The 13,572-nt window shown below is 42.6% G+C and overlaps 1 protein-coding gene across 1 annotated transcript; it reads left to right on the top strand.

Annotated features, from left to right (window-relative positions):
* The first annotated feature begins 547 nt into the window (after positions 1-547).
* LOC106807928 (GS homeobox 1-like) lies at positions 548-11,082 on the top strand. The gene is made up of 3 exons (XM_014810446.1): positions 548-1,252; positions 6,286-6,491; positions 9,388-11,082. The coding sequence occupies exons 1-3, from the start codon at positions 805-807 to the stop codon at positions 9,643-9,645; spliced, it is 912 nt and encodes a 303-aa protein (XP_014665932.1). The 5' UTR covers positions 548-804; the 3' UTR covers positions 9,646-11,082.
* Positions 11,083-13,572: the final 2,490 nt, after the last annotated feature.

Here is a 13,572-nt window from a genome sequence, read left to right as displayed (position 1 = left end):
GCTCTCGCCTGGCGTTTAAAATAGCAAACCATACCGCACCCAATGATCGGCGCACATAAGTGCGTCGAAAAGCGTTGTCAATTTGGCATCGGTGTCTTTTGTGCCGGCGTCGCGGGGAAATCGCGCCTAATGGACGAAGTTAAAGGGGCGGGGACTTCGCCACGTGCGGCCTCGCGGGCCGAGTGCGCAAAAAATTCGGCTAATCCCGCATTCACGGAGGTTAATTAAGATCGTAGAGGGCGGTTTCCGCCGCTACACCCCGCCCACAGCAGTCAATTACCCGACGGCGCACGCCAGCCACGCCTGCGTGCGGTGCGCAAACAAATGCGGCACTAGCACGCAGGCGGTACAATACATCCAGCGGTGGCGGCGGCGGCGGCGTATATATAAGCGGCAGAGTTCGGCGTGCGGCGTGTATGAGATGACGCGCGCGAAGATCGACGTCTCCCCGTACGACAGCGCACATACTGAGCTCACACTCACGCCCGCGCCTCCCCCTAAACTCAGACCCACGTCCGCGCGCTACCACGCGTCTCCCATGTGAATCCTAGCCTATCTCTTACGTCGGACTCTGTAGAGAAAAGATCCTATCGGCTTAGCTCTATCGGCTTATCCTTTAGCTCTATCGGCTAAAGAATAATACGTAGCGACAGTGTACGCGTGCCGCAAAAACGCGAACTTCACACTTCCATGAGCCGGAGCGAGATATTTCTCGGACAGCAATTGCAGCAATAAACGGAGAAATACACAGAGAGGAAACGTCGTTAGAGGTTTGCACTGAAGACGGACGAACACAAACGCGCGATGTCGCGATCGTTCCTAGTCGACTCGCTGATCTTTAAGCACAAGCCGTCGCCGTCGGTGAGCCAGCAGCACCACCAGCAGCAACAACAGCCGCCGCCGCACGAGAAGTCGCTACCGGTGTCGTCGATGACGCAATTCCACGAGCAGATGCATCCGATCCACTGCTTTCCACGCAAGGCGTCCGACATCATGGCCGGCATGTGCTGCCCGCTGTGCGTGCGCCTGCCCGTAGCCTCGCTGCCCGTGTCCTTACCATGCTCGGTCGCCGGAAAGACGACGTCGAACGCGATGACCGACGTCAACGCATCGCTAGGCTTCAGCGATCATCGGCGGAGTCTGCTTGGCCTGCCCGCACAGTCTCCGCTGCCGACGCGCACTGCCGATACGCCGTCACCTCCTCACTATAGAATGATGGACCCGCGCCGACTGCACTATCTGGGACAAGTCGGTAGGTGACACTCTATGATCCAGTTCGGATGTAAACTCTAATATACTATAGTGTAATATGTAATCACTCTCTCTCTCTCTCTCGCCATCGGCTTCGCTCTCTCTCTGCTCTCTCTCTCTCTCTCTCTCTCTCTCTCTATCTATATTCATTATAATATATGTTTATATATATATATATATATATATATATAAATTTATATATTTATATATATTATAAATATATTTATATATATATATAAATATAGTATATATATATATATATTATATATATATATGAATATTTAATATAATTTGTTTTGGATTTATCGCTCTCATGACATGGAATGAGAAACATGTTGATATATTTAGCGTAATGGCGGTGGTCTATCACGCTATTTATCTTCCTGATGAATCAACACTCATGCACGATAGTTATTGTTGTTTGTAAGATTGTCTATTCGGATTATGCAAGCCATAAAAAAAAACGAATAACAGAGTTGCCAAACCTTGCGAGGAAACTTAAAATTTAGTATTAATACTACAGCGATATATTTATAAGCACGTGTATTTATGACTATAATATACTAGCATGGTTTTCTTCTTTTCTGTAATTTAAATCTGTGGAGAAAATGCAGATATTATCAATGACGTATCAGGTATAGCGTGCACTTTATATCACGAATAGTTAATATATTTAACCTGCCTTCATATCCCATTATTGTTGAGAAAAACTCTAGTCCTGATTCAACCATTATTAGTTTCATTTGCGATTACGGCCACTAAGCTGTAAAATGATTGTATGCCCTACTGAATATTATGAAAGCAGAGTTAAAGAATTCCTGTTTAATGAGGATATAAAAATGAGTTCGTGAGAACTAAATGAACCCTATTTCTTATTTCCAGATTTATACGGTTTCTGGTCGTAACGTCCCATAGCGTAATTCTCGAGATGTCACATAATAATTTCTTAATGATTATTGAACAAAACTCGCACGCAATGCACAGAAAAGAACTAAAACACAAAGGTCTCTCTAACGGCGCGGAACATTCGCTCTCTCTAGTGATTATATTAGGATACTTGTGCGGGTAGAAGCTGCGTGAACAACTCGCGCGAATGACGCGCCTTTTTAAATGTCCTTTCTTTATATTCGAGGTAGTGGCTTGAAAACACGGTCATTGACGGATCGCGTCACTCTAGATCAATTCTTACGCGTCCGAGTGTGCCGCACTTCACCCCGCGTGCGGCAGCGCATACACTTACTACCATCTGCCTTGCTCGACGCCCATATTCGCTTCATCGGATACATAATGTACTCACGGTGTTACACAGCAAAGCGCCGTGCATTACCGCGCTCGGCATTATAGAGCTCCCGAAGTGCTGTCCGTGATGTGTATTGGTGCTAGGGACGAATGCAGGGATGACGTGCTGACATATGCCCGATATTGATAGGGACAGCCCAGAGGAGTACGGGTGGCGTAAGTCTTCCGATGCGTTAGCAGCTGCTGCCAAGGCCGCTCGACTCGGCCAATTGGCCTCGACTGTGCCGGCAATTCACGAAAACTCGTTCCTTTTGAAGCGATCTCACGTATAATTTGAATACATTAGTTTGTAAATAAGCGCCGGATTCCACTATGATGCACTGAGCCAACTGTTGTGTGTGTGTGCACGCAGCGTGTTTTGTGTGTGTGTTGTTGTTTGTGTGTTGTGTGTGTGTTGTGTGTTGTGTGTTGCGTCGCCGTGTGTGTGCGTGTGTTGTGTGTGTGTGTGTGTGTGCGGCGTTGTTGTGTGTTGTGGCTGTCGTGCGTAAGTGTGCGTCGTGGTTGTGTGGCGGTGCGTGGTGTGTGCGTGTTTGTGTGTGTTGTGTTTTGTGTGTGTGTTGTGTGTTAGTGTGTGTGATGGTGTGTCGCGTGCTGCGTGCGTGTTGTCGTGGTCTGCGTGTGGCGTGTGGTGTCACAACTTACGTGTGTCTATACGCGTGTGTGTGTGTGTGTGTGTGTGTGTGTGTGTGTGTGCGTGCGTGCGTGTGTGTACGTGGGCGTGTGCGTGTGTGCACACACGTGTGTCTACGTGCGCGTGAGTATGTGTATGTGCGGGCGCGTGTGTATGTGTGTGTGTGTGTGTGTGTGTGTGTGTGTGTGTGTGTATGTGTGTGTGTGTGTGCGTGTGTATGTGTGTGTGTATGTGCGGGCACGTGGTGTGTATGGCGCACACGGCGTCTGGTGTTCAGCGTGCAAATATACGGAGAATCTTCCGGCGTTTAGTATTAAAATACGTGTATTCTGTGAGAATGGATCACTTTAACTTTAATTATTATGATCAGACATATTACAAAGCCGATATACTAAACAATGACTAGGTCATGGGGATCAGTTTATTTCACTTTTTATGCCTTTAAACGCGTTGTACCGTCCAGGTAAACGGTGTTCAATACAAAGGCTACGAGCAACTGACAAATCTGAGCTGATGAGATTCAAAAACACATTGGAATACATATGCGACAACATCAAACCAATATATCATTTATATATCCTGTGGTATATTGGCTTACCACGGTTAATCTCTATTCTGTTGCAATGTACTCTCCACGCATGAATTAAATTGAATAACAAAACAGAGTAAAAAATTGAGTAAAAGTAAAGAATAACAATGACAACTAGAGCACTCGGAGAGCACAGACCTCTGCCAAGGCAGCTGAATTCTCTCAATGTGAAATTTTTCATTAATTAATTAATTAATTAAGTGGAAAAATTAATTAATTCATTAATTCATTAAATAATTAATTGGATCCGGATTAGTGCGAGCGTGCAGGTGGGGGAGGACTGTTGTTGCCCCTTAGCCTGTGGTTGCGTGTTTGTAAGTCTACAGCCAGCGCACCTAGCGGAAGTGAACTGAAACGTGCATGGTAACACACAAACCCACAAACACACAAACCAACACTCAAAGACACGCCGGTAAAAACATAACCTCCGCCAAGCCCCTGGCGGAGGTAATAACAGTATCAGTATCAGTACCAATAAAAGTAACAGTTACAGTAACAGTAACAGTAACGGTAACGGTAAAGGTAACAGTAACAGTAACAGTAACAGTAACAGTAACAGTAACAGTAACAGTAACAGTAACAGTAACAGTATCGGTAACAGAAACAGTAACAGTAACAGTAACAGTAACAGTAACAGTAACAGTAACAGTAACAGTAACAGTAACAGTAACAGTATATACAGTAACAGTAACATGGAACAGAAAGACCACATTAATGGTTTTATATAGAATCAGGAACGTTCAGACGACAAGAGCTATGAAGTTACACGCGTTCACGTAAAGCCATGAAGGCTTCCCAGGGACCCACTCTTTCGTAGCTTGCACATCGATCTCGCCCAAGACGGCAACAATTTAATGTAATAAGACGCTTTCAGTGCGTTACGAATATCTGCGAGCGGTTTAGCGACAATTAAAAGGTAACGTTTCTCAACACGCCGTAACCTTTTTACGGTCGTCATTTTTTTACTGCTCAGCGCTGGCGAACGGAATCGCACAGCGACGCTAGCGATAGAATTGCCTACAAATGCAGGATAAAATAGAAAACAATAAGCGAAAAGTAGATACGGATACATTTGCTGTGCAGCTTGCGTGCAGTTGAATGTTGCCCGGTTCCGTTGTATGCGCTCTGAGAGAGAGAGAAAAAAAGAAAAAAGGAGAAACTACTTGCAGTGTACATTACTCGTCGCGCGAAGCAAGAATCCTTTTGTCGAACTATTTTATATTATTTCGCAGAAAAAATACTTCGGTTATCAAGAATAAGACGGCCCAACTCAACGAGCGCACATAGCCGCTAAAATAGTGTTGTTAGGAGAATTAATAAAATATTACCTACGCTGTAAGTAGGATAGGGGCATCACTTCCGCCACACGTTGACCACGTGATATCCAGTATAATACAGCACAATCGTTGCTGCAAATTACATGCCATCGACAGCGATCATATGTAATATACATAATTAATATATAATAATTGATTCGCACACCACGATTTTGAGGCGTATGCGCCAGCGTACATATAGTTACTGTGAGTAAAATGAGATATATATCATTACTTTTAACTAAACGACGAAATCACGAAGATACTTGCGCTGTACCTGTTTTTTTTTAAAGTTTATAGCCGTCTCACTTGATACAGGGGGCAAGACTATTTATCTACACAGCGTGTGCGTAAGTGCTGCCAGTACACGCACAGGCAATTTGTTGGGAATGAGAGTTCAAGAAAAACAGTCGTGTCAAGGATGTAGACAGAGCCTAATACCCAGAAGCCGGTTCTGTGCTTATGTATACCCACGCGTCGCTCGTCGCATCGTTTCGTAAGCGATTTACCCGTCCACGCTCTACATTTCAATTGCAGACGAGGGGTTAAGCGTATGCTACTGCATTTTTTTTGCAGCCTAACAGAATCTACTTTCTTTACTCTGCGTGCACATTTTACATGTTAATTCTTCGCGTTAGAAGATTATATTCGATGGACGATAAACGCGTAACGAGCGCGTACTCTAATTGGCTGAACGTGCGACCCAGTAGCGACGGAGAAAATCGAACATTATCCATTAGTGAAGTCAGTCGAGCCGCGCTGCCAAATAGCGAACGAGGATGCGTGGTGCCCGATGGGTGTATCTGCAATTAATATTACGCCCGCTCCGCCTAATTAAAATACTAGCATTATCTCTGACATTATATTCTTCCTTTCACCTCATTACATGTATATCTATGCATACGCATCCGCACTCGCCTCGTCACACGGATGGACCCAAGACGTGCTTTAGTAATCCGAACATTTACAATATAAAATTAGATATAATAATAACATAATTAGATGCTATGATCGCTAGATGGCAATTCGATGCGCACCATGGGTGAGCATTCCTTCAGTCATCGCTCGTCATATGAATAATTTCAGTCCCCTAAAGTTAGTCTCGGTAACTTGATCATGGGCGATTCGTTATATTTCCTGTTGTTTTATCATTGATTACCATTGTTTCACTATTGTTTACCGCTGTTTTTTTTCTCTAGGCATGAATAACTTCAGTAACTTGGGTGCGCTCGGTAACCTGGGCACGGGCGGCAGCGTTGATGACTTAGCGAGCAGTAAGCGCATACGGACGGCTTTCACCAGCACGCAGCTGCTCGAACTCGAGCGCGAATTCAACGCCAACATGTACCTGTCGCGCCTGCGTCGCATAGAGATCGCCACCTATCTGAACCTCTCCGAGAAGCAGGTGATTAACATGTTACATATCTATGTATATACTTACATGTGCATGGCGTGCGCGTGGCTTTGCACGAGTTGATAAATATTTGCACTAATCACGCACGCACAGCCGCCCCTGCGGCGCGCTCTCCCCTTCTCTGTCTTACTCCCCTTCTGTCTCCCATTCCCCTTCTCTCTCTTTGGTGAGGGTGAGTGGTATGGAGGTAGTAGTAGGTGGGTGAGTGGTATGAGAAGTAGTAAGATTGGAGAGTGAGTATATAGAGTAAGAGTAGGTAAGATCGGGCGGGTCAGGGCCGAACACCCGGTGTAGATCAAAAACAAAAGTCAAGGTATAGAATAAGGGTGTTTAAAGTTTAATTGACGAGCTTTCGAGATTACATCTCTTCATCAGGTCAGCAGACATTGAATAGAATCAATAATGCAAAGGAGCTCGGTTAGCTTCGTGTTGTGTTTTTTGTGTTGTTGGTGTGATGTGTGTATGGGTGTGTGTTGTGTTTTGTGTGTGTGATTGTGGTGTGTGTGTGTGTGTGTGGTGTGCTGTGTGTCGTGTCGTTTTTTCGTGCGTGTATTGATACTATATATATATGTGCCGTGTTCTTTTGTCTGTCGCGTATTCATTGGAACCGCGCGAATTGTGTGAATCATTCATTTTTGATTATCTATAACGCATTGTATTTGTTTTTGATTATTTAATTCTATTCCAATGTCTGCTAACCTGATGAAGAGATGTAATCTCGAAAGCTCGTCAATTAAACTTTAAACACCCTTATTCTATACCTTTACTTTGTTTATATATATATATATATATATCTCTTTGGCTCTTTCTCGCGCTCTCTCTTTATCGCTTTCTCTCTTTCTTTCTCTCTCTCTCTCTCTCTCTCTCTCTCTCTCTCTATTACTGTCTCTTTCTCGTGCTCTCTCTTTCTCGCTTTCTCGCGCTGTTTCTCTATATCGCTCTCTGTCTGTTTCTCCTTCCCTCTTATTTTCGCTTGCTTCACCTTTATTACAGCGGTTAAACTGTGTCGTATTATACACGTGGCCGTCATTACGCGTGATATTCTCGTTTACATGCCGCGAACTTATTTATGGTTCTTTAGATTTAATTACTATACTGTCGGGAGTATATAACAGGGTAAATAGCATAATAAACATATTTATTTATATATTTACTCCTGGTTGTATTATTCTGTCGTCGATGCGGGTGTACCTCGTGTGGGTATATATGCAGTATAATATATAGCGGTATAGGAGCGGTATGTGTTATTTAGGCTATAGTGAGTACACGCTATATAATGAATGCAATCGTCCTATGAAGCGATACGTTTCCAACGGCAAAGTCAAGCGCGTTACTTGCAAACTAATATAGAGTAAATGCTATTGGTTAAGGGGGATGCTGTATCAATAAATAGCCATATTTACTCAGCATTTAGAAATGGATGTATACCAGCGCGTATTTATCTAGCCATATGCAGGTTATCATTAGCGAATGTATAAGTACGTCGTGGCAGTAGTTCGATCGCCAAATGATGCAGCATGTCTTGCCGTGTCACGAGCGCCACACTCACCAAGCGTGTCTAACTAATACAGGCGCTGCTGCATCAGCCGAAGCTGTATATATATGATTGCCTGCTCGCGTCTTGCCTATCAGCTCGCGCGACACGATGCCAGGCGTGACTGGCCAATTATCAGTGACAAGCCATGTCGCCGCGTTTAGCGGACGTAAAAGGAAGCGAGATGAGCCCGCGTGCACGCGGCAAAACAGCAGAGTTTTATGTATATACCTATAGTGTATAAGTTGGTTGGGAGAGAAACACGGGAAGGAACGATAATTATTACAAACGATATATATATTTAGTGCATCACGTGATAAATCGTTGAAATTCCATTGGATAACGTCGCAGGTACTATGAAGCAATAGTGCCTGCCTGAGCGGGCACTATCGCTTGCGCGACGCATTGTTATTATAACGCATTGTGTTCACGTCACGAATCTTCTTCGTCTTGGCGCCACGCAAGAGTTTCGAATTAATGGCGATTGTGTTTGTGTTGAGCGTTTTGTTACATCGAATGCACCGGCAAATTAGGGAGTATAAAGAAGGTATATAAGCCTGAAAAGTAAACAGAAACACTAATTGTATTTTCATACATTTTATTTTTATGTACAAATAACACACAAATATACTACTTGCTGGTGCCTAGAAATTCGTGACGTAGACAGTTTAATACAAATTGAAATTGTTCGTTTAAGAAACTTTGTCTTATTCACTTCATATTTGCAAGTAGATGCAAAGTCATGTGATTGCAGCTAAAAACATTAATGCCTGTTGTTGGGGTCACTATGCTCTCATAGTGTTGCTTTTGGGAAGGAATAGTGCCCTCACTATCGGCTCGGCACTATACCTTCCCTCAGCAAACACTATGAGAGCATAGTGCCCCCAACAACAGGCATTAATATATGAATATAATAAAATTGTAAAACCGAATGACTGACGCGTGCTAGACTATTTATAGCAAATTTCAGAAACCTTAAAGAAATGTCACTGACAAAAAAGCTAACACTGACTGGACAAAACTGCGGTGACTAACCTTTTCATGGAGAAGTAATTCTAATGTAGCTGAATGTTAGGTGATGTGTTATTGCGTCAATGTAGCCCACACACCCACTCACATACATACACACACATACATACACACACACACGCACGCACGCACACACACACACACACACACACACACACACACACACACACACACACACACACACACATATATATATATATATATATATATATGTACATGTGAATCTTGTACATGGTTATTGTACATAGATAGCCATACTCCTGTATACGTGACGCTGTGATGGAGAATGATCGTCGTACTAACGCAACAGCTATCTCATTGCAGGTCAAAATCTGGTTTCAAAACCGACGAGTCAAGTACAAGAAGGAAGGTCAGGGTGACGCTCGCGACAAATGTCGATGCCTGCGCACGTGCTCGACACGTGGTAGCGACAAGCACCGCCACGATCACCATGACGACAGCACGACGAAATTCAGCGACGCGACCACTCTGCCGGACGCCATCTCACCGTCTGATATCAGCACCGACCGTGATGACGGTGACCAAGTGAACAGCGACGATGAGCGTATGATAGATCCGTGAGTCGCAAGAGGATTGACAGAGCGACAAAATCCCCGATAGATTGCTATCGTGCGAAAATGGTGGCCTAGTAATCACTAATCATAGGAGCCTGATAAACGAACCCGACGTTGTCGGATGCGGAGAAGACTTCGGTCGGAATAGTCGCAGACTTCTGTAGTGCTACGGCATAGACGCATACAGACAGATAGAAATTAACTTCAAAATTATTCATTGATCTTGTCAGGTATAACAAGAGGCACCGAGAACGTATAGTAATTTCCTTTATTGTCAAACGTGTTTGATCATGTATTGTCTCCACGTACCTACTGTCTTTCGATCGACGGAATTACAATATTTTAATAATAATCGTCATCAACGAGGTAGTTGTCTCTGAATGTTGTATTCGTGGATGCTTGTTGAATTGGTCCAAAGATCTCATGTACAGTAATAATATCAACAAAACAATTTTAACACCGGTTTCACTTGAAGAAGCTTCGTAATTTATATTTAGAACAACCCCAAAACTACCATCTGTTTAACATGATGTTAAGCGAGTATACATTTTAGTACCTGCTAAAAAAGTTCGAGTTGTTATATTACTCATCGGTTGTATCGAGACCATATATACTCATCGAAATCAAGAGTTCGTATCAGAGACAATAAGCCCTAGATCGTTAGTTTTCATAATGACAGTTTTTGTGTGACCAAAGTATTTAATGAGATAGAAACCGTGTAAAATTATAGACCGTGTTTAAACCGCTGAACAATGGAATGTAATTAGATAAAATATTGAATCAACCCCGTAGATATTGCTTAGTTTTTTTAAGGGTAAACACCGACAATAGGAGTTGTGATTACATATTCTATGGCAAAAACGCGTTAACTACCAGAGCTGTCGGCGGTAGATTCGTAGGCCTTGCTGCGTAAATGCAACATGTAACAGTGAATCACACAAGATGCTGGTGAACATAATAGTTATAAATGCTGTAATATTTACATCGAAGCTTCGGCCGATATCAGCACCACATTATAAATATTTCAAATGTATTTATTCTTGTATGATCGGGCATGGCAAGATAGTTGGCTTGAATCTAGTTAGCGCTTATTCTCTCGTTACATTATGCCTTTCTTGCATTATTTATTCAAGAAAGATTATCATTTATTCGTTTATAAAAAGGTCACCGGCTTAGCATAAACAATTAACGAGAGGTTTATAAAACGCTTTGAGCGGTAGGAAACTTTCTCTAGCGGAGTTTATCATGACAGTGTAAATACGTGTATATTAGATGGAGAAGTAGTTAGAATACACAATTATAAGGGTGTCCATAAACATTGTAAATGTTGTTACCGGTTTATTGCTGCAGCACGCAGTTCCCAAAGAATATAGTCATGTTTGTATGCAATAATCTATGTGTGTTGTACAGTTGATTTTTCGTGCAATAAACTCTCTTCTGTAAGACAAAATAATTAGTAATATTAATTATCATGAGTGAATGTCTTTTTTATCGAAAATATTTCATAATTTATTAAAAGTATAATAAACTATTTAAACTAATAAGAATCACACGCTCTAAAGGAAACTAAATACGATTTCTTATGCCACACGTTGTAAGCAATTTATACACACGGCATTGATAACAACAATAATATTAATGATAATAATAATAATAAAATGAAAATTAGAAGAAGAAAACGAAGAAGAAGAAGAAGAAGAAGAAGAAGAATAGTGATAAAGACAAGCAATGAAGAGGAAAGTCTAGTTGTAACCGTAACGATGAAAATGAAAACAAAAACGACAAATACATCAACACTTAGAGCGAGGACGACAATAGCGACCGAATATAACAACAATAGGATAAATTGAGAACCGATATAAGCATCAATAATTTATGGTATAACAGATTACCGTTCATAGAAGAATAATTGAGGCGGTTGATCAGTGATGACATAAAATTGTGTTGTAGTTGTTGTAGTGATTAAGCCTGAAGCAATTATGAATCGCCTCAAATACCTAAATATATCAGCAGATATTCTAGAATATATATAAATGAACACAAAGTAAAATAAGATAGACCTCTCACTTATCACGCGCTTCGTTTGCTGTTTTTGTTACCTGTTTTCATAGTCACCCTGCATAAATCTCACCCGATATCCTTCCGTGCATTCTCCTTTCATTAGAAGCCAGGTACACGCGCCAGTGCTGTCTTTTTTGGTATCGATCGTTGTTGCGCCTTCCTTTGCCATTTTGCGTCTATTATCCGAGCATATCTATCAATCGCACGAGACAATTGAATTTCGCGTCGACGATGGGCCATCCTATTGTTTGCGTAAACGATCGGAAAGTTAGTCATAACGTAGGCGTGTGATGCCTTGCGCAAACGGTTATCTCTGTCGAGGACACGTTCCCTTTATTTGCGAGATCGAAGAGCTACCGAAATGCGGCACGAAATAGCGGCTTTGAACTATAGCATTGGAATATATTAGGTAGAATAATAAAGCTTACTGTCACTGATTTCTATTGCGTTCAATCGGCAACGGTGGCGATGGCGTCAGCAGGTCACGATATCACACACCTATGATTCCAGCACGCGACGGAATACGAAAAGCCCGGTTAGAAAATGTGTATATTAAAAATAAATAAAAGGTTATCGTGAAAAGAATTTAATTAACGTGATTAAAAAATAGAAACAAACAAAGTAAAAATATATAATCAGTTAGCGGGGAGGATGCCCGCATGTCCACGAATATATCGCCGTTGCAATACAAAGCTACACGTGCGGCAGTGGGTGACGAGCTTTAGCAAGTATATCTGTCTCATCAGGTCAATCCCACAACGAGGATGTAAACTTGTGATCTCCATTGACGTTAACCGCCCGCATGTATACCTGCATCCTTATCGACATACACGGGCACACGTGCGCCCGGGAGGAATGAATTCTACATATACACACAAGGAATTTTAAATGCGCGACAATCAATTTCTATTAACTTTTCCATGAAATATTAAACATGTAGATTTCGGGATGAACGGATGTGCACACACGCGTGACAATGGCGCGCCGGGCAACAACGTCGCGCACAACAGAACCGCATCCGTTTCGATAATAGTGCAATTTAATTACACTTATGCTGCAAGCACGGCGCAGACGGTGGCCGAGACGCCACGATAACTCGAATTTCAATATTATATTCGCCGAACATGGCCGCTCGCCGAGTCGATTAAATATTTAGTGAGATATTTCTACGGGATAAGAACGGATGGCGGTATATTATGACGCGCGGGCGATGCGTGCGCGGCTGAGTGGAGGACAGAGAGCCGCAGTGGCATGTGTAGTCAAATAAAATTGTTGGTTCTCTAGACATGACAAAACCATAAATTCCGCCTGAATGCTGCTTGCATGGCTTTTAGCGTTCATGAAATAAAGAAGAGCACCTATCAATTTGAGGGAAAGTGCTCTTTTGGCCTCTCTCTCAGTGCAAGGTGTATATAATGGACCGTGATTGCCCATTCACGGCAATGCCTTATGTAGCGTGGTGCGTGTGCTTTTATAGTCTTTTAGAAATAAATCATGTGAACTTGTCTCGTTGTCAAACGATCTGGATCTATATGCGTTCCGGGAATGAGCTTTCGGGCTTTTAGTATTCGCCAACATAGCTGTTTGTCAGCGGTTTCAACGTCATGTAAAATTAACAAAGAACGTTTTACTGCCCTCTATTCTATGAATGATAAGGTGAAATCGATCTAGTATGCGTGTGAAGAGTGCGCGGACCTGTGTGCGTATGTGCGAGCGTGCGTGTGTGTATGCTCGCGTGCGTACGAATGGGTGAAAGCACATGAGTACTTGCTCTTAACATTCGGAAGCATATGTGAAATCCTTAGTGTTATTTTACCGCCAAATTTATTGCTTTTTGCGATATATCTTACTTGCTAGACCGCCCGCCGGCATG

The sequence above is a fragment of the Priapulus caudatus genome, unplaced genomic scaffold, assembly GCF_000485595.1.
Source record: "Priapulus caudatus unplaced genomic scaffold, Priapulus_caudatus-5.0.1 Scaffold12, whole genome shotgun sequence".
In the NCBI taxonomy this organism is placed as follows: Eukaryota; Metazoa; Priapulida; class Priapulimorpha; order Priapulimorphida; family Priapulidae; genus Priapulus; species Priapulus caudatus.
The sequence above is the reverse complement of the archived record's forward strand: the minus strand, read 5'-3'. Positions and strand labels throughout refer to the sequence as shown.